Source organism: Rana temporaria, chromosome 4 (assembly GCF_905171775.1).
Source record: "Rana temporaria chromosome 4, aRanTem1.1, whole genome shotgun sequence".
Taxonomy (NCBI): Eukaryota; Metazoa; Chordata; class Amphibia; order Anura; family Ranidae; genus Rana; species Rana temporaria.
The window spans coordinates 244,694,975-244,720,275 of record NC_053492.1 but is presented as its reverse complement, the minus strand read 5'-3'; the positions used below and the strand labels follow the sequence as shown (position 1 = coordinate 244,720,275).

The 25,301-nt window shown below is 40.9% G+C and overlaps 1 protein-coding gene across 1 annotated transcript in view; it reads left to right on the top strand.

Annotated features, from left to right (window-relative positions):
• Window positions 1-25,301, top strand: part of BACH2 (BTB domain and CNC homolog 2) — a 331,038-nt gene that overhangs the window by 150,345 nt on the left and 155,392 nt on the right. Inside the window, exon 3 of the mRNA XM_040350098.1 lies at window positions 20,475-20,637. Within this exon, the coding sequence (XP_040206032.1) occupies window positions 20,605-20,637 (33 nt within the window). The 5' untranslated portion in view covers window positions 20,475-20,604. The remainder of the gene's footprint in view (window positions 1-20,474; window positions 20,638-25,301) is intronic.

Genomic DNA, 25,301 nt, shown 5'->3' with positions numbered 1-25,301 from the left:
CCAACCATCTTGCAATATATTTTTGCTCCACTCTGGCCATAAACAGAAATGCTCAGGATGCATGATCTTTATTGTTTAAATAAAGTCGAAGGGAGGGGAGCAGTGCAGATCATAAACTGCAAACTAAATGCTAGGGAAATACTAATAATGGGATATGGTTTTCTCACCAGACACATCTCTTTAGTTTTTAACCACTTCAGCCTCGGAAGAATTGGTTGCTCAATGACTGGGCCATTTTTTGAAATTCGGCACAGCGTCGCTTTAACTGACAATTGCGCGGTCTTGCGACATTGTACCGAAACAAAATTGATCTTTTTTTACCACAAATATAGATTTCTTTTGGTGGTATTTGATCATCTCTGCGATTTTTATTTTTTGTGCTATAAACATAAAAGGAGCGACAATTTTGAAAAAAACACAAGTTTTTTTTAAAATAGCAATTTTTTTCTCAGTTTAGGCCGATATGTATTCTTCTACATATTTTTGGTAATAAAAATCGCAATAAGCGTATATTGATTGGTTTGCGCAAAAGTTATAGCTTCTACAAAATAGGGAATAGATTTATAGCATTTTTATTATTATATTTGTTTTACTAGTAATGGCGGCGCTCTCTGATTTTTATCAGGACTGCAACATTATGGTGGACACTTTTGACACATTTTTGGGACCAATGGCATTTATACAGCGATCAGTGCTATAAAAAGGCACTGATTACTGTAAAAATATTACTGGCAGGGAGGGGTTAAAGGGGTTGTAAAGGTACACATTTTTATTCCTAAATAGCTTCCTTTACCTTAGTGCAGTCCTCCTTCACTTACCTCATTCTTCGATATTGATTTTAAACGTCCTTATTTCTTCTGAGAAATCCTCACTTCCTGTTCTTCTGTCTGTAACTCCACACAGTAATGTGAGGATTTCTCCCTGGTGTGGAGTGTCGTGCTCGCCCCCTCCCTTGGACTACAGGAGAGTCAAGACACCCACTAACACACAGCTTCTTTCTCGATCTGCAACGTAGACAGCGTCCTGACTCTCCTTTAGTCTAAGGGAGGGGTGAGTACGACACTCCACACCAGGGAGAATGCCTCCCATTACTGTGTGAAGTTACAGACAGAAGAACTGGAAGTGAGGATTTCTCAGAAGAAATACGGACATTTAAAATCAAAATCAAAGGATGAGGTAAGTGAAGGTGGACTGCACTAAGGTAAAGGAAGCTATTTAAGAAAAAAAGTGTTACCTTTAAAAACCCTTTAAGACTAGGGGGCGACCAAGGGGTTGTGTTTCCTAGTGTGTTTCTAATTGTAGGGGGAGGGGACTGACTTAGAGACAGGGATTTGTTCTGGCTCTCGTGCCCATGATCACTCGCGATGATGACCGCTGGTCACGAGCATCGGCACCCCCACGATGCAGCGGGCACGCACGTGCACCTGCAATCCCGCTTAAAGGGACCGACGTACAGCTACGACGTTGTGCCGACCTGTCGACGGCTGATTGGCAATTGGTATTTTTGGACACAGCCTGGCTCAAAACCTGTTCCCTGGCCCCCATATGCTCACAGCAATGTCGCTGGACTAATTATTTCAACAGACGTATTCCCGTAAGATTATATCTGCATTTAATGTACTTTATGTATGTTATTTACCCTTAAAGGCTAAGTTCACCTTTTGCTTTTTTGTTCTAAATTCCAGCTCCCCTATGCACCAATATAGCACTCATGTACTTCTTTGCAAAAATAGCAAAGTTTTCCATAAAATCTACAGACCCGTACCTTACTGTCCTACATCCATGATTCAAAACGTATCTATCAAAATGTATCTTTTGGATCTAAATGTATCTATTGCTTCTGTCTTGCGTCCTTAAGCCTTGTACACACGTCCGAGGAACTCGACGGGCGAAACACATCGTTTTGCTTGTCGAGTTCCTTGTGAAGCCGCCGAGGATCTCAGCGAGCCGAATTTTCCCATTGCCGTCGAGGAAAAAGAAGACATGCTTTCTTTTTGGCCCGACGAGATCCTCGGCGGTTTCCTTGTTGAAAAGTGTACACACGACCGGATTCCTCGGCAAAAAAAAAAAAAACAGCAAGCTTCTTGCTGTTTTTTGCCGAGAAACTCGGCCGTGTGTACGAGGCCTTACAGACATTAGGTCATGCCACAGGAAGAAGTTGACCAGCTGACTTCAGCACACACCCTGCATCATCTACCCTCCCACTCCCAGCTGCATGTTTTTTAAATGAAATGCAATCAATCAGTGATCATCCTCACTAAATACACAATATACAATCAGATTGTATAGTGTATGGCCATCTGTATACAAGTACATAGGAGGGAGGGGACAGAAACACTCAGCTGTCAAGCCCCGTTCACATCTCTGCATAGCGGAAACTCGCAGTTTTGTGACTCATTTTTCCTCTGATACGCATAGAGCAGCCTGCTGATTTAAAGCGGGGGTTCACCCCAAAAAAATGTTTTAACATTACATTCAGCCAAGTTGTCAGAATGACAATCGGCTTTTTTTTTAATTTTATCCCCGTACATACCGTATTTTCACGGCCGCTTCCGGGTATGTCTTCTGCGGGACTGGGCAATCCTAATTGACAGGCTTCCGACCGTCGCATACAGCGCGTCATGAGTTGCCGAAAGAAGCCGGACTGCGAGTCGGCTCTATACGGCGCCTGCGCACCGACGTTCGGCTTCTTTCGGCAACTCGTGACGCGCAGTATGCGACGGTCGGAAGCCTGTCAATCAATTAGGAACGCCCTGTCCTGCAGAAGACATACCCGGAAGCGGCGGTGAAAATGCGGTATGTACGGGGATAAAATAAAAACAAAACAGCCGATTGTCATTCTGGCAACTCGGCTGAATGTAATGTTAAAATATTTTTTTTTGGGTGAACCCCTGCTTTAAATGGGCTGTGATATATGTGGCTTATGGGACATGTTGGTGTTTTTGTGGGTTGCGTATTTTTTACTGTGCGTGTTGCAGCATTTGCCATTCGCTTCTGTGTTTGGTGTGCCGTTACAAATTAATGGCACTGAAAGCACAACTAGTAATTTTAGATGTATAAAGATGGCCATACATTGGCCAAAATTAGATTTACTAAATGTATATAATAGGAGGAAACGCCTTTCTAGTCAATCACTCTGTATCCAATCAGGCAGGCCCTTGCACTACATAATTGATGGTAGATCTAAAGGAGAATGTACAGTCAGTGTGTATAGTTTACATCAAGAGGCGTAAACTGAAGGTTTTGCCATGGCCTTCACAATCTTCTGACCTCAACATAATTGAAAATCTATGGATAGACCTTAAAAGAGCAGTGCGTGACAGACAGCCCAGAAATCTCAAAGAACTGGAAGACTTTTGTAAGGAAGAATGGGCAAAGATACCTCAAACAAGAATTGAAAGACTGTGATATTTGCCAAAGGGGGCAGTACAAGATATTAACTCTGCAGGGTGCCCAAACTTTTGCAGACGCCATTTTTTTGTTTTCTGTAATTTTGAAAGTGTAAATGATGGAAATAAAATCTAACTTTTTTTTTACATATTATAAGAATGTCTAATCTGTAATTTGATGCCTTTTGGAGATTTTTCCATCTTTCCTTGGCTTTGTTATGCACACTAATACAAATTTTTACCTGGGGTGCCCAAACTTCGATCCCCACTGTATATACATCTAGATATATATCTAGATATAGATAGATAGATATCGGGGGATGGGAGATTGCAAGGCTGGAGTTCCACTTTAGTAGCAAGGTAGTGTAGAAGATTAACCCCTTGATATTCAAATATTATATAGAAGGTGGTTGCCACCCACAAGTTAATTTACAATTGCAGACAGATCTGTGTAGTTTTAGGCCTTATCACATTTGTAGAAATAAATTCATGTAAGCTAGAGGAGTACTATTTTACTAATTTAATACATATGTTTTAAAAAGAGTATGGATTAAATGAAAGGTATTAATTGTTGACTCCGCAGAGAAACCAGAGATTCCTCTCTCATCATGGCTCTGAGTCATGCGGCGGCATTACTGTGCTTTCATGGGTGTGTTCCTAAGGAGACAGTGACGTAGCCCCATGAAGGGCTTTTCAATAGAGGTTAGAAGGGGCAGACAGTTTCATTATCACACAGCACTAGCGCTTTCTACTCTTACTGATTACGAGATATACATAATTGACTGCAGAGGTGATCTTTATTATTGCAGATAAAAGGAGTGTGATAAGGGAGGTGCTTTGATGCCAGTGCCATGTTGAACTTTTTATCAACCTTTTTTTTTATATATAGTTACGGTAAGGTCACAGTCCATTTTCAGGAATTTACTCACAAAATTTGTCAGTACAGCAATAACTAGAAACTCAGTACAGATTTTAACCCACAGTTTACTATTTTGAAAAATTAGAAAATTTTACTATTTTGTTAATGAGACAATTGACTAACGAGATATAAAGCATTTTTAGATGCAAAAACACCAATTTTATTCATGGTAAAATTACCAAAATGTATATATAGAAGCTTATGCTGCTTCTAATACACTGTTTTACTTTCTCCATCAGCTCATCCCCACAGCTATTACCTGTTGTATCAATTGACCCTCCCTCCTAGATTGTAAGCTCCAGTGAGCAGGGCCCTCTAATTCCTCTTGTACCAAATTGTAATGGTATTGTAATGTCTTGTAAATTGTAAATGTTAAGTGCTGCGCAAACTGTTGGCACTATATAAATCCTGTATAATAATATTATAGCTCACATTTCAACAGGAGAAAAATATGGGACTTTTTAGGTGTGACCCCCTAAGTAAGTTATGCTCACAAAATACAGCTGCTTTTTCTTTATTATTCATTGAAGATTTAAAGTGGAGGTTCATCTGAATTTTTTTTTAAAAGCCAACAGCTAAAAATACAGTAGCTGCTGACTTTTAAAAAATGGACACTTACCTGTCCAGGTCGCCCGCTACCGCTCAGCTCTCGGCTTCCCCAGCCGCCATCCTCGGTGAGGAAATCGGGAAGTGAAGCACTGCAACTTCACTGCCGATTCCCTACTGTGCATGCGCGAGTCACGCTGCGCCTTTCCCCGCTGTGTTCTGGGAGCCGTGTGTTTCCCAGAACACAACGGGGGGGGGGGGGGTGACGTGGAGAGGCGGGACTCCCATGGGAGTCTATACCAGGAAGTGGTGCAAATACCAGTTTTATACAGGTATCTGCACCCCCTCCCCCCTGAAAGGTGTCAAATGTGACACCGGAGGGACGGAGGTTCACTTTTGGGTGAACCTCCGCTTTAAAACATACAGTAGTTATATAATAAAAAAAACAAACAGGGATAGTTCCAAAACTGCAATATTCATTACACCCCTGAAGAGGCTGCACCAGGAACCAGTATACAGTGCCTTGAAAAAGTATTCACACCCCTTGAAATTTTCCACATTTTGTCATGTTCCAACCTAAATAGCCTAACACAAAGTAGCACGTAATTATGAAGTGGAAGGAAAATGATAATTTGCGTCCAAAGTTTTTTTACAAATAAGTATCTAAAAAGTGTGGAGTGCAATTTGTATTCAGCCCCCTTTACTCTGATACCCGTAACTAAAATCTAGTGGAACTAATTGCCTTCAGAAGTCACCTAATTAGTAAATAGAGTCCACCTGTGTGTAATTTATTCTCAGTTGTTCTGTGAAGCCCTCAGAGGTTTGTTAGAGAACCTTAGTGAACAAATAGCAACATGGAGGTCAGGAAACAAAGTTATGGAGACGTTTAAAGCAGGGTTAGGTTATAAAAAAAAAACTACCAGGACATGGCCGTCCACCTAAACTGACAGGCCAGGCAAGGAGAGCATTAATCAGAGAATCAGCCAAGAGGCCCATGGTAACTCTGAAGAAGCTGCAGAGATCCACAGCTCAGGTGGGAGAATCTGTCCACAGGACAACTATTAGTTGTGCACTCCACAAATCTGGTGTTTATGGAAGAGTGGCAAGAAGAAAGCCATAAGAAGTCCCATTTTCAGTTTGTAAAAAGCCATGTGGAGGACACAGCAAACTTGTGGAAGATGGTGCTCTGGTCAGATATAGAAAAATAGAAAATAGAACTTTTTGGCCCAAAAGTAAAATGGTGGTGGAAAACAAACACTGCACAACACCCTGAACACACCATCCCCACCGTGAAACATGGTGTTGGCAGCATCATGTTGTGGAAATTCTTTCCTTCATCAATGGCAGGTAAGCTGGTCAGAGTTGATGGGAAGATGGATGGAGCCAAATACAGGGCAATCTTAGAGTCTGCCAAAAACTTGAAACTGGGGTGGAGGTTCACCTTTCAGCAGGACAATGACCCTAAACATACAGCCAGAGCTACAATGGAATGATCTATATCAAAGCATTTTCATGTGTTAGAATAGCCCAGCCAAGTCCACACCTAAATTCAATTGAAAATCTGTGGCAAAACTTGAAAATTGCTGTTCACAGACGCTCTCCATCCAATCTGACAGAGCTTGAGCTATTTTGCAAAGAAGAATGGGCAAAAATGTCACTCTCCTAGATGTGCAAAGCTGGTAGAGACATCCCCAAAAAGACTTGCAGCTGTAATTGCAGTGAAAGGTGGTTCTGAATACAAATGCACGCCACACTTTCACATATTTATTTGTAAAAAAAAATGAAAACCATTTATCATTTTCCTTCCACCTCACAATTATGTGCCACTTTGTGTTGGTCTATCATATAAAATCCCAATAAAATACATTTACGTTTTTGGTTGTAACATGACAAAACATGGCAAATTTCAAGGGGTATAAATACTTCCAAGGCTATGTACAATTGTCACCATTATAATAGCATATAAAGGTCCATAGGTCCAAAAAACAATAATCTGCTACCAGTCATTTGGTGAATGCAGTCTCACTAGATGGTAGGCATAGCACAGTGGCTCCTACTTTTTATGCAGTTATAATCTAGCATGAACATTTGAAGGTAAAATATGTGCTGGTTCCAGAGGGAGTGAAGCGCATGCCAGTGTGTTGATCTTTACTGTGCATTTCTAAGCTTGAATATGAAGGGAAAGGGCTCCTTTGTTCTGGAGTGGTGTGCTCAGATTTCATAAGGATGTGGCATGTTTGCTTTTTGGATTACTGTGTTGACTTTTTCTGTGCCATGGAATGAGTGAATATATAAATGTAAAAGATCAGAGAGGTGATGACTGATATGATCTAGATCTCTTCTATGTTTAGTGACCCTCGGTGTTCCAAGTATCAAGTCCAGGCAGCTCTATGATAGCTTTGTCCTGTGTACCTCACCTTAGTGGCAAAAGTCATCCCCTCCCCATTACCCACAATTAAATATATTGCATGGCACAAGATTAATGGTGTTGTCTGACATAGGTATTAAGGAATTGCATAAAATCACTGCAAGGTGATTTCTAACATAATGATTACATTAGAAGTAGGGTACGACAGATTTACTGCATGAAATAATCTAAAAACGGTAATTGCCAGAAATGAATTCATAGCTGATGAAATCTATATTTGCCATCATTTAAGGTGTGTGTCTCTATTACATCAGATTATGGTTATCATACACGTAATTTCTGTAAGCACATGATAAAAGGTAGAACTTGTATATATTCAATTCGATTTACTTGTTATGCCATTGGAAATCTACTTGACCTTTAAGCCTTCACTTATTTAATTTATGTTAGTGATCAGTTTCATTGCGTGGGTGGAAATAAATGGTATGTGGCTAGTGTTTATTGCATGGTTAATCATGACATGTTACAATGTCAATGTGTATTGGTAAGAAAAAAATCTTTGTCCTCTCTTTTGAAACCTATTTGCAATATATAAGTTAGTATTAAGGTCTCTTTCACACGATCGGACCGTTCAGGTCCTCCTGTCAGTTTTGACGGCGGACCTGAACGGCCACTCCATGCAGTCCTATGGAGCGTTGGATGTCAGTGGAGACATGTCCGCTGACATCCGATCCGCCAAAATCAGATGGATGGCGATATGTCCCCATCCGTACATGCTGTCCATTTTCATCAGATCTCCCCATAGCACAAGTCATCCACCGGCTCAGCGGAGAGATCTTCCGCTAAGCCAGTGGGAGCTGGCGGACTCCGTAGCAACGCAGTGCGCTTCGCGTGGAAGAGGGCTAAAGCCCCATACACACCATCAGATTTTCTGCAGATTTTTGTCTTCAGATTTACCAAAACCATATAATATGAGGTCAAACCTTAAGAGTTTCAATTTGTATGCAATCAGGCAGGCCCTTGTACTACATGGTTTTGGTAAATCTGAAGACAAAAATCTGCAGATAATCTGATGTTGTGTATGGGGCTTAAGGGTAGTACCTGCTCTCAGTGTCCATCTGATCTCGAAGCAAATTAAACTGCAAGTTTTCTGCAAGAGAAGTAATGGTATACTAACCTTGCTGTTGGTTAGATCTCCTACCTACCTTCTGTTTCAGTGCTACGGCCCCTTTAAAGCCAGCCATAGATGGTTCGAACCTCAACTGGCTCCACGGGAGGAATTCCCCATCAACACTGTGTTCATGGGGGAATCAAGCGATTTTCTTTCCTGCAACCTGTGGTTACAAGAAATAAATCACACAATCTATGGCCTCCCTTTAGGCTGGCACAAGCGGGCCAAATGTTCGGCCAGTGTGTAAAGCAGCCTGTCCAACAGAAGCCAGTCTATCATCCATCTTTTGTTGAATGGACATACTGGAATGTCAGCAGCTGACCAAAATCTGATCAGCACTGACCAGTGTGTTCTGGCAAAGGGGGCAGTCCTCCTGTCAGAATACTATAGCTCAGCAGTGAGATTGCTACACTAACTTTGCATAGTTAGTACAGCAAGCTCCTCAGGTTTTTTTTCATTCAGCTCACTGGGTTGAATGAAAAAAACTACCTGTGTTTACCAGGCTTTAGTGTTTTGACATTCAGCAGCTCCAGGAGTGTAAAATTCCTGTGATTTGCTGCATGCAGTGGGTTCTTTCTCCAATCCAAACATAACTACAGTATATAGCAGTGACATAGGGGGGGTTAGAGCGAGAAACCACAGTGTTGCAGGGGACACGGCATCTAACACTCCCAAAATATTTCAGATGCCAAAGGCACATATGGAAGCCTTAAGGCTTAACCTTTGAACAGAGAGAAGCTAGTTAACATGTTCTATCAAAAAAGATTAGTATACTGCTACTTCTCTTGCAGGGAACTGAAGGTTTACTTTGGTAAGAGACCTGATAACAAAAAAGTATTTTAGTATGTAAACAAATCAAAATGGCACTCACTTTACAACATAATGCATAGTAAGTAGCTGTGTTTTGTAAAAACTGAAATCTTGGTTGGTCCCTGCCACCATTATCAAGGCGTGAGAAAGTTACTTCATACACGCTTCTCCAGTCCTGTGAGTGCCCTCTTTATGTGTTTATATATGTATAAATGTGTGTATAATTATATGTGTGCCTATACGGTATATTGTATATTTTGGGGTTCAGTTCAAATGTAGTGGCAGTCAGTGAGGTACATTTCAGAGCTTTTTGCCCACTTTTTAAAAAAAGTAAATTTTTTAAATCGCACAAAAGGTTACCCTTGCATGGGCTTTCAGTGTCACAATGACAAATAAAAAAAGTTCTCTTTCTGCACAGATTCACCACATTATCTCATTCAGCCTTGTGGCAAAGTGCTCAATGTAGAAAAAAGAGCGGCCACACACAGGATAAATGTCTGTCATCTGCATTTATTGTGTAAGACATCCACAAGCATGGCACTGACCATCACTGCCTTAGGATTGCCCCATCTACTGCTTTTCACTGAGTGGGGCTTAGTCATAGAGATGATTGAAAGCCAAAGGGGGGGGGGGGGGGGTACTTTATAATAACATAACATGGACAAAATCGGGAGACCTGATACGTCTTATAATGTAAATAGCAGACTTCTAGGTTCTCAAGTGGGTTACAAGGACTTAAAATCTACATAAAAATTACAGCAAAAATGAAAATAATAATGTAAATATGTGTACACCCAAATTATAAAAACGCAATTTTTGTAAAAGCTTAATTTAAAATATTAGATGCCAAAATCTGTTCACTAAATTATGTACTAAAAGCAAAGATAAATTTAGCCTAAACATCGCAAGAAGTAAATTATATGTACAGGTGCATCTTTATGAAATTAGCATATCATCAAAAATGTCATTTTTTTTAGTAATTCAATTCAAAAAGTGAAACTCTTATATTTTAGATAGATTTGTTATACACAGAGTGATATATTTCAAGCATTTCTTTCTTTTAATTTTTGATGATTATGACTTACAGCTAGACCCCAAACCCCAAATTCAGCATTTCAGTAAATTAGAATGTTACATAAGACCAATAAAAGAAAGGATATTTAATACAGAAATGTTGGCTTACTGAAAAGTATATCCATGTACAGCCGTGGCCAAAAGTTTTGAGAATGACACAAATATAAATTTTCACAAATTTAGCTGTCTCAGTTTTTATGATGGCAATTTGCATATACTCCAGAATGTTATGAAGGGTGATCAATAGAATTGCAATTAATTGCAAAGTCCCTCTTTGCCATGATAATGAACTTGATCCCATCAATATAATTTCTACTGCATTTTTGGGAAAGACTTCAGGGCTCCCAAGAAAGTCCAGCAAGTGCCAGGACAGTCTCCTACAGTTGATTCAGATGCAGGATCAGGGCACCACCAGCGCAGAGCTTATTTAGGAATAGCAGCAGGCAGGTGTGAGTGTATCTGCACGCGCTGTGAAACAAAGACTTTTGGAGGATGGCCTGGTTTCAAGAAGTGCAGCAAAGAAGCTACTTCTTGCCAGGAAAAACATCAGGGACAGACTGATAATTCTGCAAAAGGTACAGGATTTGAACTGCTGAGGACGGGGTAAAGTAATTTTCTCTGATAAAACCCCTTTCCGATGGTTTGGGGCATCCAGAAAAAACCTTGACCGGAGAAGAACAGGTGAGCGTTACCATCAGTCCTGTGTCATACCAACAATAAAGCATCCCAAGACCATTCATGTGTGGGGTTGCTTCTCAGCCAAGGGAGTGGGCTCACGCCATTAATAAAGAATAATACAAAAACACCTTCCAAGAGCAACTATCCAAAAACAGTTCTGTGAGGAACAATGTATTTTCCCAGCATGATGGAGCACCTTGCCATAAGGCAAACGTGATAACGAAGTTGCTTGGGGACCAAAACATACAATTTTGTGTCAATGGCCAGGAAACTCCCCAGACCCATATCTCATTGAGAACTTGTGGTCATTCCTCAACAGGTGGGCGAACAAAAAGAATCCCACAAATTCTGACAAATGCCAAGCATTGATTATGCAAAAATGGGCTGCCATCAGTCAGGATGTGGCCCAGGAGTTGATTGACTGCATGCCAGGGCAAATTGCAGAGGCATTGAAAAAGAAGGGTCAACTCTGCAAATATTGACTCTTTGCACAAACTTAATGTAATTGTCAATAAAAGCCTTTGACACCTATGAAATGCTTGTAATTATACTTCCGTTTACCATAGTAACATCTGACAAAAAGATCCAAAAACACTTAAGCAGGAAACGTGAAAATTAATATTTGTGTCATTCTCAAACCTATGGCTGTACAGTATAGTATGCTCGCAATACTTGGTCAGGCCTCTTTTTGCATGTATTACTTCATCATTGAGGTGTGGCATAGAGGCAATCAGAAAATATGGATACTAATGCGCAAACCAACAATAAACAGGGGAGACTAATGAGTAGCTGCCAACATTAAAGGTGTTCTCACACTGGGATAATAAAAAAGCAGAAAAAAATGTGGCGTTTACTCAGTGCTAGTTAATACTAAATAATCAATGCTAATAATAAACAAATATGATAAAGTGCAAAATTTAAGGAAGAAAATCTTCATAGAATGTTCAAATAAGCAATATGTGCAAAAAAGTATTCAATGGGCCAGATTCTCCTACATTAACGTTGCTCCTGGGCAGCGTAATGTATGTCATGTATGCTACACCTCCGCAGGTTTACAGGTTTACATCCTGATTCTCAGAACACTTACCTGTAAACTTGCGGCGGTGTATCGTTAATTCGCTCGGCGCAAGCCCGCCCAATTCAAATGGGGCGGGCACCATTTAAATTAGGCGCGCTCCCGCGCCGAGCGTACTGCGCATGCTCCGTCGGGTAAATTACCCAACGTGCATTGCGCTAAATGACGTCGCCCCGACGTCATTTGCTTAGACGTTTACGTAAATGGCGTCCAGCGCCATTCACGGACATCTTACGCAAACGACGTATTTTTTTTAAACTTCGACGCGGGAACTACGGCCATAGTTAACATTGGTTGCCCCTGCTAATAGGAAGTGCTTTGTGAATTCAGTGCTTGCCTCTCTGCGCTGCGTCGGCGTAGCGTAAAGGAGATACGCTACAGCGGCATAAATATGCGCCAGTGTCTGTGTCCGGGCTTTTGACTTTATTTTTATAAATATGCTTTTTCATCACATAGGAATTTTATCATTGGTAACATTTTTCATGTGTCTAACGTCATATAACTTTCCAGTACCTTTTGTAACTCAAATAAGGATGCAGTATTTGGAAATGTACTCCTTTTATTTTTCAAACAAAACTTAAATGAATATATGTTTGAAACTGCTGTATACAGTTGTAGGGATGATCAAAATGAAATAAATACATTTGCTACTTGCCTAAACATTGTCCTCCAGCTTCACAAAACAGAATTTTTTAATCCAGCGTAAAAGGTATGTTTTGGAAGAGTTAAAGGAAAAGTTAAAAGTGACAATTTGTGGGTTATTTGTCTTAATAGATCTAAATATGTACGTGTATATAGGCATGCCCTGCTGCACTATTACTAAGTACCATTTTTAATACCATTATTGTTCACATTTTAGAACTGTACATGTTCATCTCTGCTATTGGCTCAGAGAAGTGACTGATGGATATGTTTTGACTGGTCCTGCTAATTCATAACAAATTTGTAATTGATTCAGAAACACAAGCACGAGTGTATAGTAGTGCTCACTGCAGTTTCTGGAGATCATTGCGTTTATGCCACATGCCTTCACTACAGGATCTGATTAATTAAGTTTTCAGCTTGTGGTGCCGCAAAGGGAAAGAAGCAAACTAAACAGTTTGTGTGTGGTGTAGCACTGAGGGAAATCTTTTGTTCTGTTCGGGTGTTGAGTGTACAGGCCTGCTGTCATCAACGATTCCACTGAGCGTTTGAAAGGTGCAGTGCTCTGCAGGATGAAAGTAATACTTAATAGCAAGATTATTAGGTGGAAGTGAGTCGATTAACTCTTTTAAATGTCAACATACCAGCCTTGACTGATTATTTTATTCCTTAAACTCGCCCTTATTTAAGAGATCTATGCTTTTTAAAATGAAATGGTCTACATATATGAAAGCGTCTGAGTAAATTACTGATAAATAATAAGCTAAAGGCAATGATGATTGAAAATTGTAATGTATCCCCAGGCTGTTTGTCAGTGCAGCTGAGAGATCTGACTGTTAACTAGACAACTAAATGGTCAGAGGTGTGCACTAACTTCTTTGATGCAGTGTGATGCAGATGCACTGCAGTGAGTCTGAAGCCTCGTACACACGTACAGGTTTCCTGGCGGACTTTTTAACGCCGGGAAAAACGAGAACCTCCTCAGTAACTTTTTCCCCCTACACACGACCAGGTTTCCCGACAGGAAAACTGCCATGAGAGCTTTGGTCGGGAATCCCGGCCGTGGGCATGCTCCATCGCATTCCCATAGGAAAACTACTGGGTTAAAAACCACCGGGAATCCTGGCAGGAAAAAAAAGAGCTGGTTCTCTTCTTCTTTTTTTTTTTTTTTTTTTCGGCAGTTTTCCTGTCAGGAAAACTGCGATGGAGCATACACACGTCTGGTTTTCCCGGCCAAAAGGTCTCATGGCAGTTTTCCCAACGCGAAAGCCGGTTGTGTGTACGAGGCTTTATAATCCAGTCATTGAATGCAAGTGTTGTATGGGTAGCCCACTTTTTTTGGGGGGGGGGGGGTTATGAGTAATGGCCCACCTCAAACAGGATATTGCAATAAACCTGTAAGTAAATAAGAGTACCAAAACCTTAAACGGTAGAAGAGTAGGTTTGATAATATTGTTCGCAGTGCTCCACCCTGGACAGGGCCTCTGTAAGTATAACATTAACCATAAGTCAATAGATGCATGCTAGTTTGGAAATAATATAAGCTTTATATAAAAAAAAGTTCTAGGAGCTGCATATAAATTCTATTGCAAAAAACAGTTTACCCATAGCTCCCAACTGTCCCTGATTTTGAGGCACTGTCCCTAATCTGGAACAAAGTCCCTCTGTCCCTCTTTCCTCCTCATGTGTCACTTATTTTGGTCTGATCTATCTTTCTCCAGCAGAGTCTGAGCTGAATATACATGCTGGTTCTTCATCAGAGTTTGAGGGAGTTTGATTACTGTACTCTCCTACAGAATCTTAAATGGTGGATGATGCTCAAAATGGGAAATGAACATGTATATCCTTCCCTGTAATGAGAATGGTGAAAACTCACAGATGTATCACACAAAGCACACTGGCAAAAAAGACCAGTAACACACAGTTGATAATACCAACTCAAGGTCACTCTTTCTGCTTGCTGAGCATCCAACTCTAGGTCCCCCCCATGCCAAAAAAAAAGATCTATACAGGACCTTTATCTCAGCATGCAGCCCAGCGTGTCAGGAAAGGCAGGGAATGAACGAATGCGCCCCCTCCTGAACCGTACCAGGCCACATGCCCTCAACATGGGAGGGTGCTTTGGGGTAGGGGGCTTTTGGGAACAAGGGCCTTTTCCCCACAATGTGGTTGTGGGGGTCTGTGGGTGGGGGGCTTATCGGAGTTCGGAAGCTACCTTTAACAAAGGGGCCCCCAGATCACCCCCCCCAATGTGAATGAGTAGGGGGAGTACATACTCCCCCTACTCATTTACAAAAAAAAGGGCAAATGACAGTAGGCAGTTTTTGACAAGTGCTTTATTTAAAAAACAAATAACCATGTCCCCTGATGTAGATCTCTTTGCCACCACTGCCGACTTGGAAGGGAAAAAAAACTGCCCATTCCCGCTGTCGGTCAGTTCTTAAATAATTAAGGGGCAGGGTCACCCATTAATGTCACTGGCTGAAGGGCCAGGTATGGATTGGGGAGGGGACCCCACACCGTTTTTTTTTCTCCCAATTTTTTATTTTTTATTTCCGGCAATTCCTTTTTTGCCCCGCTCCTTACCAACCAGCTATTTACAGTTTACAGAAGAAAATAAAGCAATACTTATCAAAAACGCAACACTTGCATTGCTGGTGCGGTTCTATTGAAGTCTATTACACACAAAACGCAATCTACTGCAGGTGAAAAAGTCCCGACCCTTTCCAAAAATGCATTGGCCGAATAACACATAGGTGTGAACGTGTGCCATAGGAAACCATGTTAAATGCATAAATCTATCTGTGGTCGATGCTGCCACCCCCTGTTTAGGTGCCTGGCCCCTTTTCGGGTGCCGGGAGCCCGAATTACAGTGGTGGGGTATTTTTTTGAAGCACTTGATTAGAGCCATAGGTTCTAATAGGCGTCCAAAAAGGTGAACAGCGGGCGCCATGCAACACAGGGTTTTAAAATAATTTATTAGTCAGCTCCGGGGGGTCTTCTCTGCTCTCCGGGGGGGTCTTCTCCACTCTTCGGGGGGTCTTCTGCCATCTTCTCCGCTGTCATCTCGGCGCTCCCCGGGTTCTTCTCCCGCTGGCTCTCCGGTGCCTTCTTCGGGGCTGGCCGCCGCTATCTTCTTTTTAGCTCTATTACTACCGGCGGCGCAGCCCGCTCTTCTTTGCCGCTTTGCGGCGCTTCTTCCCGCTGTAATGCCGGTTTATATAGGCCTTTTACGTCACAGTCCCATCATGCTCTGGGACCCACGTTAATAAGGGGGCTCCCAGATTCCGATAAGCCCCCCGCCCGCAGCCCCCGACAACCAATGGCCAGGGTTGTTGGGAAGAGGCCCTGTCCTTATCAACATGGGGACAGGGTACTTTGGGGTGGGGGGCCGCAGGGCGCCCCCCTGCCCCAGAGCACCCAACCCCCCCCCCATGTTGAGGGCATGCAGCCTGGTACGGCTCAGGAGGGTGGGGGCGCTCGCCTCCCCTCCTTTCCTGACCAGCCGGGCGGCGTGCGTGGATACGGGTCTGGTATGGATTGTGGGGGGACCCCCACGCCATTTTTTCAGCATAGGAGGTTCTCCTTACAATCCATACCAGACCTAAGGGCCTGGTATGCCCCTGGGGGGAACCCATGCCGTTTTTTTATTTAAAATTTGGCGTGGACTTCCCCCTCATGATTCATTCCAAATGCCGCGGCTAGAATTGGTGGGAATCCAAGTCGGATCCCCGTCGCTTCTATGACAGCTTCTATCTATATGTATTTATTTTTTTGGTGCTGTACCTTTTTCATTTATTTCTTTTTGATTAAACTTTATTGCTATCACAAGGGATGAACAACCTAGCATGGACCGTGACATGTGGAGAGATATGGGGTCTATTATGTCTCTCCGTTGACCTCCAAAGCGTCTGGTCAAACCAAAGTCAGTCTGATCAGATGCTTTACAAGCCATTAACGGGTTGTAAACTAACATATCAAACCCGGAAGTGACAAAATCCTCATGGCTTCCAGTTTATGACGTCACAATGGAACAACTGAAGTTATTTCACTCTGACTGGGGCATCTGATTTGACAGGTCACATTGGTACCGGACTTCCGGGGGTACAGAAGAACCAGATAAATGTGACAGGGTGGGGGGGGGGGGTAATCCTTCTGCCTGTAAAAGTGATTGTGAGCCACCAGATCACATTTACATTGTAGGGAATCACTGGCTAAACAAAAACTATATATGGATATCCGATCACCATTCCCATCTGAAGACATACAGATACATCCTAAGAATGGGGAAGTAGTTAAGAAAGATACTGTAATGGTTTTTGGTTAAGTTTATTTTACAAATCCATGAACTAATGTTTTATCAGATCCTTACTTAATTTAAAAAAAATATTTACTCTAGGAAAGTTTTTTTGCAGCATGTTTACAGAGCATACTGGGCTTTCTAATAAAAAAATCCACAATAGCTGTTTTTATTTTGACTGACTCTCCAAAACTGATAAAGAGTTATATATGTGGAGATTAGGGAGTTGCACTTTTGCAGGTAAGAATTTTAAATATAAACAAGATAAGGATAAATCCAAGAAATAGCGTATTTAATTTTAAATACTTGATTTTTTTTCTGTGCTTTATCCCTGCACATATTTAAGTTAGGGTCTCTTTTTAATTTACGTGGTCTCTGTTTAATTTACATGACCCCTTGCATTTCTGTATATGGATGACGGCACTGTAATTATTTTAATAATAATAAAAAAAAAATCATTGTATCCTAATCAGTACATAGCTGTCACATGGCCCATGTCTTTCCCAGCCTGTCTGCAGGGAAACATAAGCAGGAGGACCTTCTAGTCCTCTGCTGCTGGTCACAGGTTTAAAATAAAAAAAGCCTTTGGAATACAGAGTCAATTATCAATAAACGGGTTTAAATTGTCATACAAATAGATATTTGAAATCAAATCTTTATTTTTTGGCAATAACATGGTGACTGCAGATTTCTGTCAGTCACAGGCTGTGTCACACCCCTCCACCCTGTGTCTTATAATAAGAGGAAGGTGAAGCCTCCATCAATCTATATGTACATAAATCTCTTTATTGTACAAGAATGAAAGTTATAAACTTACTACTTTTTATCTGCATGATTAACTGGAGAAAGGTCACCTCTTGCAGGCTTTAAGCTCCATGCACACTGGAGTGCACACTGCTCATATAGAGTGTTACAGGCAATTAGGAGCATTTAACCCTTTTCCTGCCAGAAAACTTCTCTTAAAAGCACAAACCAGAAGTTGTTTTTTCTGCCTCTAAATGGTGAGCTTAAAATATGCCTCTAAGCATCCTAATGTACATGGACATATACAGTAGGATAACATTGAGCTCCTTCTACCGGCAAAACTCCTGTATTGGCACCATTTTTTAAGCTGTGCACTTTAATGTTTTTCAATGTTTGCACTTTATGTAGAGTATGGATTATATTTTCCCACCCCAATTTGGTTCTTTAGATTTCCCCACCCTCACAGATTTGTCTACAGCAATAAAAATAGTTTCTGCCTATTCTTGCATGAATACAGTTTGAGTAAAAAACACTGTAGTTTTAGCCACAATGATACGGTGACTGATGACAAGAAGTAAATATGTGGAAATATTTAAATATATAAATCATGGTTTAAAATAGAAGCATGTAAATTGTGTTAACTTTCCAAAGGGGAAGTCAACAGCATGATTATGTACTCTGCAAATACTGAGAAAACAAGAGTCCTGTGCTGGGCATTAGATCTTCATTATGTTACTAAATGAGTCATCACTTGTTCTGTGTAGATTAACACCTGTGATTTTTCAACAGATTATACCCATGTATCTGGTAATGAGTAGGCAGAGATTTCTTCAGTCATTTAGTCACATTGAGGAACATAGGAAAAAAGCAGCACCTGCAGATCCAGATTACGGTCAAGTGAATCTTTAGAGATTGTGTCAATTTAGTCCCCTCCTTACCATTGTGTGAACATGTGATTGGTAAGAACTATTCACTTACAAATATATTAAAAATCCCCCCCCCCTCCCTTGGTGACACAAAACTCAGTTGTCGGCTGCTTTGTGTGAATCTTACTGCCGGCCACATCTGTTCCGACTCCCTTTCTAGTTGTGATATTTAGTCTTTGGCTTTAAAAAGAAAAAAATCTTGGATCATTTAAATGTTATTGTTACCGGCTTACAACAACGTAGCTTATTTGTGTTGCATTTGTGTACATGCTTTGTACATCTATATATGTACTAATTTCATATGAAGGTTGTGCTGGCTACTTATCACTCCCTCAATGCAAATCTGTGGAAGTTTTTAGATCGGAAATAATAGATACCCAAACCTGACATTTTTTTTTTTTGGACTAGACAAGGTGCAGATGTCAAGTCTTTGACAGTAGTCAGATACTTTAGTGTAGACTAGTGAGGTAGGTTCGAAAACTTGCCCTGATCTCTATTCTTCTCTAAGAATAAGTGTTTATGGAGTGCACTACGTTAAGTGACCTGTGGGCAATTAAATTGTGCCTGTAGATCTGACTGTCTTCCAATGTCTATTGCCTGGTACACATGGAAAGTTTCTTTTTTTTTTTTCGTCCAAACCAGCGGGCTGACCCAAAAAAAAGAGGACCTTGTGGTCGAACTATGCAGTTTCTGTATACAGCCCATGTGTACCAGCCTTATGGGTATCCTGTAATTTAGGTGACTGGCAACAATACACTCCCTTTACAGCTATATGAACTTGCCTCAATGGTCATTAAAATGTAATAAAAACTATATACAGTACATCTTTGCAAGACATGGACATTTCTCCATGTTTTATCTATTTAAAGACTCTGCAAGTACCAAAAAATACCCATTGATCCTGGCTCAGCGCCTAACTTCTCGGGCTGACAATCGCAAGGAAAGGCATGAGCACTGGCCAGTTGTTTTTTTCCCTCTTCCTCTCATCTCCACAACATAGAGATGAAGCGTTTTGTAGTTCAAGATAAGAATTGGAAGGGCTGATTAAACTCCTTGACATAGCACAGGCAGAGTGTACAGGCAGTTTGTTGACATTATCAACAGGTATTTTTTTTTTTTTTACACTCGTTGAACAGGTATAAAAAAACAAAACGCCTTCAGTTATATATTTTATGTACCCTAAAATGTACCAATATGTTCATTATTAGAGTTTACATATGTTGTAATTAAGGGTTTCTGGTTAAATTCCTTACATAAAGAAAACTAGAAGGAACACTTGTACATCTGTACGTGAAACACAGTAATTAAAATATGGTGTGGCAGCCGTGTAAAAGGAAAATACCTCAAAAAAATGTACCGTACTTGCTGAAAGTAAATTAAAGGACTACAAATATCCGTTTCTAATGATATTAAAGAAAGCCAGTGTTATTTAGATTTATTTTGCTCATCGCAGGTGATGGTTTCCCCTGACGACCATTATTAAGTTGATCATCGGGGTTGTGTTTTCTAGCCCATCATATTGGTTTCCTAAAAAAAGTGCTAGCTCTTTAGGGTTCTGCTGAGAGGCTAGACTTACATGTTCACTTGGCTATATCTATGTCAAAATGTAAAAAATGTTAATAATTAGATCATGCCTGCTTAGCTTCTACAGACTTTGTAACCACCCACTCACTGTGTGCAGTGATAATCAACTGGATGTCCAAGTGGGATAAAAAGATGAAGTGAGAGTACTGCACTTTAGTGCTGTTCATTTTGCAATCCTCTTTTGATGTGTTTTCCTTGGTTTTCTTTACTCTGATGATGAATTACAAACATATTTTCCTTTCTTATAGACGCTGTAAGAGTGTCGGATCTAGACATCAAAACGGAGTCTTCCATGAGCCCACAATGACCTTCCAAAGTGTTACTACTCAGCATGAAGACAAACTGTCGCATGAATAACGATTCTGTGATTTACGGAAAATGTATATTAATAGAGAGAGGCATCATTTAAAGGTAATATATTGTTTTCCTTAAGCTTATTCACCCCTGAATTTCTGTGAATAAAGTTATGATTCAAATGTTAACCAGATTTCTTGATTGAAACTTTGAAAGAAGTGGCTGATAATTGTTGACTTTGGCACGATTCTGGATCATGTGGAGATGGAGGACCTATTAGTTATTAGCAATAATACCACACACAAAGGTTCTGTGCAGAATTAATGGGTTGGTTGACAGTTCTGCAGTAATTTCCTCCTAAATAATCTTTTTCTTTTATTCCTGTCAAATAAAAGAAAACAATTTATCAGTAGGGTACATGCTGGCACACAAATATCTCTAAAGTGAATGTCCTGGGTGCAGCTCATTGAGCTTTTCTAGTGGTGGGAAATGTTATGACTGATGTCTCAGTATGGTACAATTTATAATGTACATTGTGATCTGTAAAGTCAGTTTAAAGTTTTTTGTATTCTAGGATTCTATCACATCTCTTAAAGCTCTGTTTTTCGATACTCAATTCAGTATAGATTGATATCAACAAAACGATCTTCGAAGTCAATTAGAAGCACACTCTACAGTAACAGTCTACCCAATTTCGGTTTCGTAATTTTAGGAATGTCATCTTTAGCGTATTTTTTTTCTAGATAGAACATCCGATTTTTCACAAAAGCTGGTTTCTTTTTGACACAAGCGGTTGAAAGGATTTGGTTCGGTACAGTACAGTGTGAATTGCTATTTTTTTTGGAGATGTCTGTGGAGCCAGTTAAAACCGCAAACCGTCTGTCCTGTCTACATCTGTGCACAAGTTGTGCACCATGAGAGTACCTTTGCATGTAAGCCACCTTTCATCACAAGCAAATGAATTCTGACTCACTGAAAGCTTGATGATTCAATTATTGGAGCATTTATTAGTCATTGTTGGCTTTACAGATTACTCTGTGACTCAGATGGAGAAATGTAAATTAAGTTGCTGAATACTGTCAGGAAGCGAGACTTTTGAAGACTACTTAAGACAGACCACAGACTTTTGTTGTTATCTTTAACCTTTGTATACTTTCATTTTTTTTTTTATATATAGAGTGACCAATGCAATTTTTATTTCCACCATAACAAGTAATGGTAACTCGATGTGCTGTCAGCTAATGAAAATAACCTATGGTCTTAGAAAATTGAAAAAAGGGGAGAGTATCGCCTCTTTTAAAATAGGAGTACAAGGAGTAAAAATTGTGCCTACATCCCATTGAATATAGAAAATGATATGACCACAAATATTTGACAACTTTTAACAACTTTTGACAACGTTTGACAACTTTTTTCACAATCTTTCATGCAACACCGCACTCTTGATGTGTATATGTTGGTGTTTCCCACTGGCCCCCCAATTTCCCCTTTCCTTCCCCTCCCCTTTAAATTTCTCTTCCCCTTTTAATCTTTTTAATCCCCGATCACAGTTAAATCCCCCCTCTTTTTCCCCACCAGCCCTCTCCCCCCCCCCTTTTTTCACCTTTTTTACCTTCCTTACTCTTCACCCCTCACCAATACTTTTGCTCTCTTTTCCCCCTTTCCTTTCCCCCACATTCCCCCTTTTTATGGTCATTGCCTACTTTTCCTCTTTCAACCAATATCCTCTTGCTCCTTCACCACTTTCCCCCCCCCTCCCCCTCTTTTCTTCTCTTCTTCCCCTCTCCTTTCTACTAATAACCCCTCCTTTCTCTCCCCCTCCCCCCTCTATCCCTCCCACTTCCCCTTTCCCCCTGCCCCGTTCCAAAACTTCTTTCCCGTCCCTCCTTTTGTCCTCCCCCCCCCTCCCTTACTTCCCCCTTTCCCTTTTCCCACTTCCCCCTCCCCCTTCCCTTTTTCCTTTCCCCATCCCCCTCCTGCGCCCCACCCCTTCCTCCGTGACCCCAACCCTGTGCTAATATAAAGTCACTCCCAATCCTTGTAGGCTCCCCTTCCCTACCCTCCTGGTCCCCCTTTTCTCCCTGTCTATTTCTTACCTTATTGACCTCCCCATTCAATCCTTCTCTTCCCCCAGTCTTTCTTTCCCCCCCCTTTCCTTTTCTTCTTTCTTTCTCCTTTCTTCCTCCTTCTTTCCTCCCTCTTTTTTCATTTCCCCCCCCCTCCCTTGTCCTCCTTGTCCTGTTTGGTCACTTACACACCCTCTTCACCCCCTGGTGATCCATACCTCAATAATTAACCGACCATCCCCCTATACATATTACTCATTCTATTCCTTATCCTAATAGAGCCCGTCTAAATAAAAATATCCCCCTCCACGCGCCACAGAAGGCTTTTGCCAGGCTCCACGTCTGACCATATGACCAACCTGGGTGAGTGCTTTGCTCCACTGTACAATGCGCTGTTTTGAATTATACACAATGTATACATATTTTGTATATTCTGCTTGTTTATTCATTTGTTTGTACATACCTTTTAGAACATAATCTCCTCCTGAAGAAGCGGTAAAACCGCAAAACCGGTCGAGGTCATCGATTCCACTAAGACACAGTCTGTTAATTACTTTCTGATGTATAATGTGGGGATTGTTCTTAAATTTTCTTTCGTATTATATTTGTATTTTCTTTGTTAAATAAATATCGATACCTTTTACCAGATTGTTTGTATCAGTGCCGCGAAAAGTCCCCCCCAAAATCCCTTTCCCCCCAACCCCTGACCCAAATATTGACCTTTATTGGCCCCAAGCACCTAAAAGTTGTCAAATATTTGTGGCCATATCATTTTCTATAACCTATGGTCTTACTACTGTGTACGACAAAGCACATGTCTTCTTTACAGGTTCTCCTAGACTTTGTGTGATTGTTTATCATTTTAAAACAGGGGTAGGCAACCTCGGCCCTTCCAGCTGTGGTGAAACAACCAATCCCATGAGACATTACAAGACCCTGACACACACAGGTATGACTCCTAGAGGCAGAGGCATGATGGGATTTGAAGTTTCAACAGCTGGAGTGCCAAGGTTGCCTACCTCTGTCCCAAAACAATCCAACTTTTGAAAGATTGTTTTGTTTACCAAGCACCAACTGGGTGGGACCAAAGTGACCAGAGTATGCTCTCAGGCAATGTATGAGTTGGAACTATCAGCAAAAAAGAAACTTAAGCATTTTTCAGTTTTCTGAATCACCCTTGTAAAATAGTTTATTACCCGATGATTCTGCCAGTAGACCCTCCCTTTTTCAACCTCCTTTAAGAGGGTGTATTGTATATGTAAATTTTTATATTGTCCATAGTTCCTCTTTAAGACTTGGTTCACATATATGCAAATTGGTTACATTTTAAAATGCAACCAATTTGTATGACATGTGAAACCTGCAGCTTTTTTAATGGGGCCAGTTTACATATACAACACTGTAAAAAGTATTGGGACACCTGCCTTTACACGCACTTTAATGGCAGCCCAGTCTTAGTCTGTAAGGTTCAATATAGAGTTGGCCCATCGTTTGCAGCTAGAACAGCTTCAACTCTTCTGGGAAGGCTGTCCACAAGGTGTGTCTATGGGAATGTTTGACCATTCTTCCAGAAACGGAGTTGTGAGGTCAGACACTGATATTGGATGAGAAGGCCTGGCTCGCAGTCTCCGCTCTAATTCCCAAAGGTGTTCTATTGGGTTGAGGTCAGGACTCTGTGCGGGTCAGTCAAGTTCCTCCACCCCAAACTCTCTCATCCATGTATTTATGGACCTTGCTTTGTGCACTGGTCCAAATCATTGATGGAGAGGGATTATGGTGTGGGGTTGTTTTTTTAGGGGTTAAGCTTTGCCCCTTAGTGCCATTGAAGGGAACTCTTAAGGCGTCAGCATACCAGGACATTTTGAACAATTTCATGCTCCTAACTTTGTGGGAATAGTTTAGGGATGGCCCCTTCCTGTCCCAACATGACTGTGCACCAGTGCTCAAAGCCAGGTCCATAAAGAAATTAGATGAGTGAGTTTGGAGTGGAGGAACTTGACTGGTTGATGATGCCAGGCGATGAAACATACATCGAGAGTACCGGTCACGTCACTTCACGGTCCCTGCCTTCTGGCTTTCACCTATCGGCCAGTGGAACGCCCGCCTGCATGCCCTTACAACAATTCATGCAAGTTTTCCTAGTGCCAGAGAGGGTATTTTTTTTATTAGTATTTTTGAAAATAAACAGTATTACTCTATATCGGTTCCCTTTTCCATTACACAGTATTATGGTGGAGAGGAGTAGAGTTGCTTAGAACCCACAACAGGTGTAAGAAGATTCTGAAGGAGACTCACCAATTGTGCACAATCGGGTGAATAAGCAATAGATGGTGATGGTTTACAACAGTATCTCATGTCGAAGAATGAAAGAATTTAAAGATATAGAAGAGTTATTATGAACTCTATTTTTAAGTACTTTTCACATTGTCACTAATAAAATTAAATGGTCCATTGCACTTTAAACTTTATTTTTCAATAGTTTCACAGCATGTTATTAATGTTTCTAATTTAGCACCCCCTCACACTTTTTATTAAAAGTGGTAGGTAGGTAGAGAGTTGAGACAAACTGTTTGTTTTAGGATCACCATATCATTTCAGTCTGACCCTACAATCTTTGTACAATCAACTTTATATTTACCAAAACAATATAATATACCATCATAATTAAACTTTTCGGTCAATTTGTATTCATTCAGGGGTGCTTACAGTTTTATA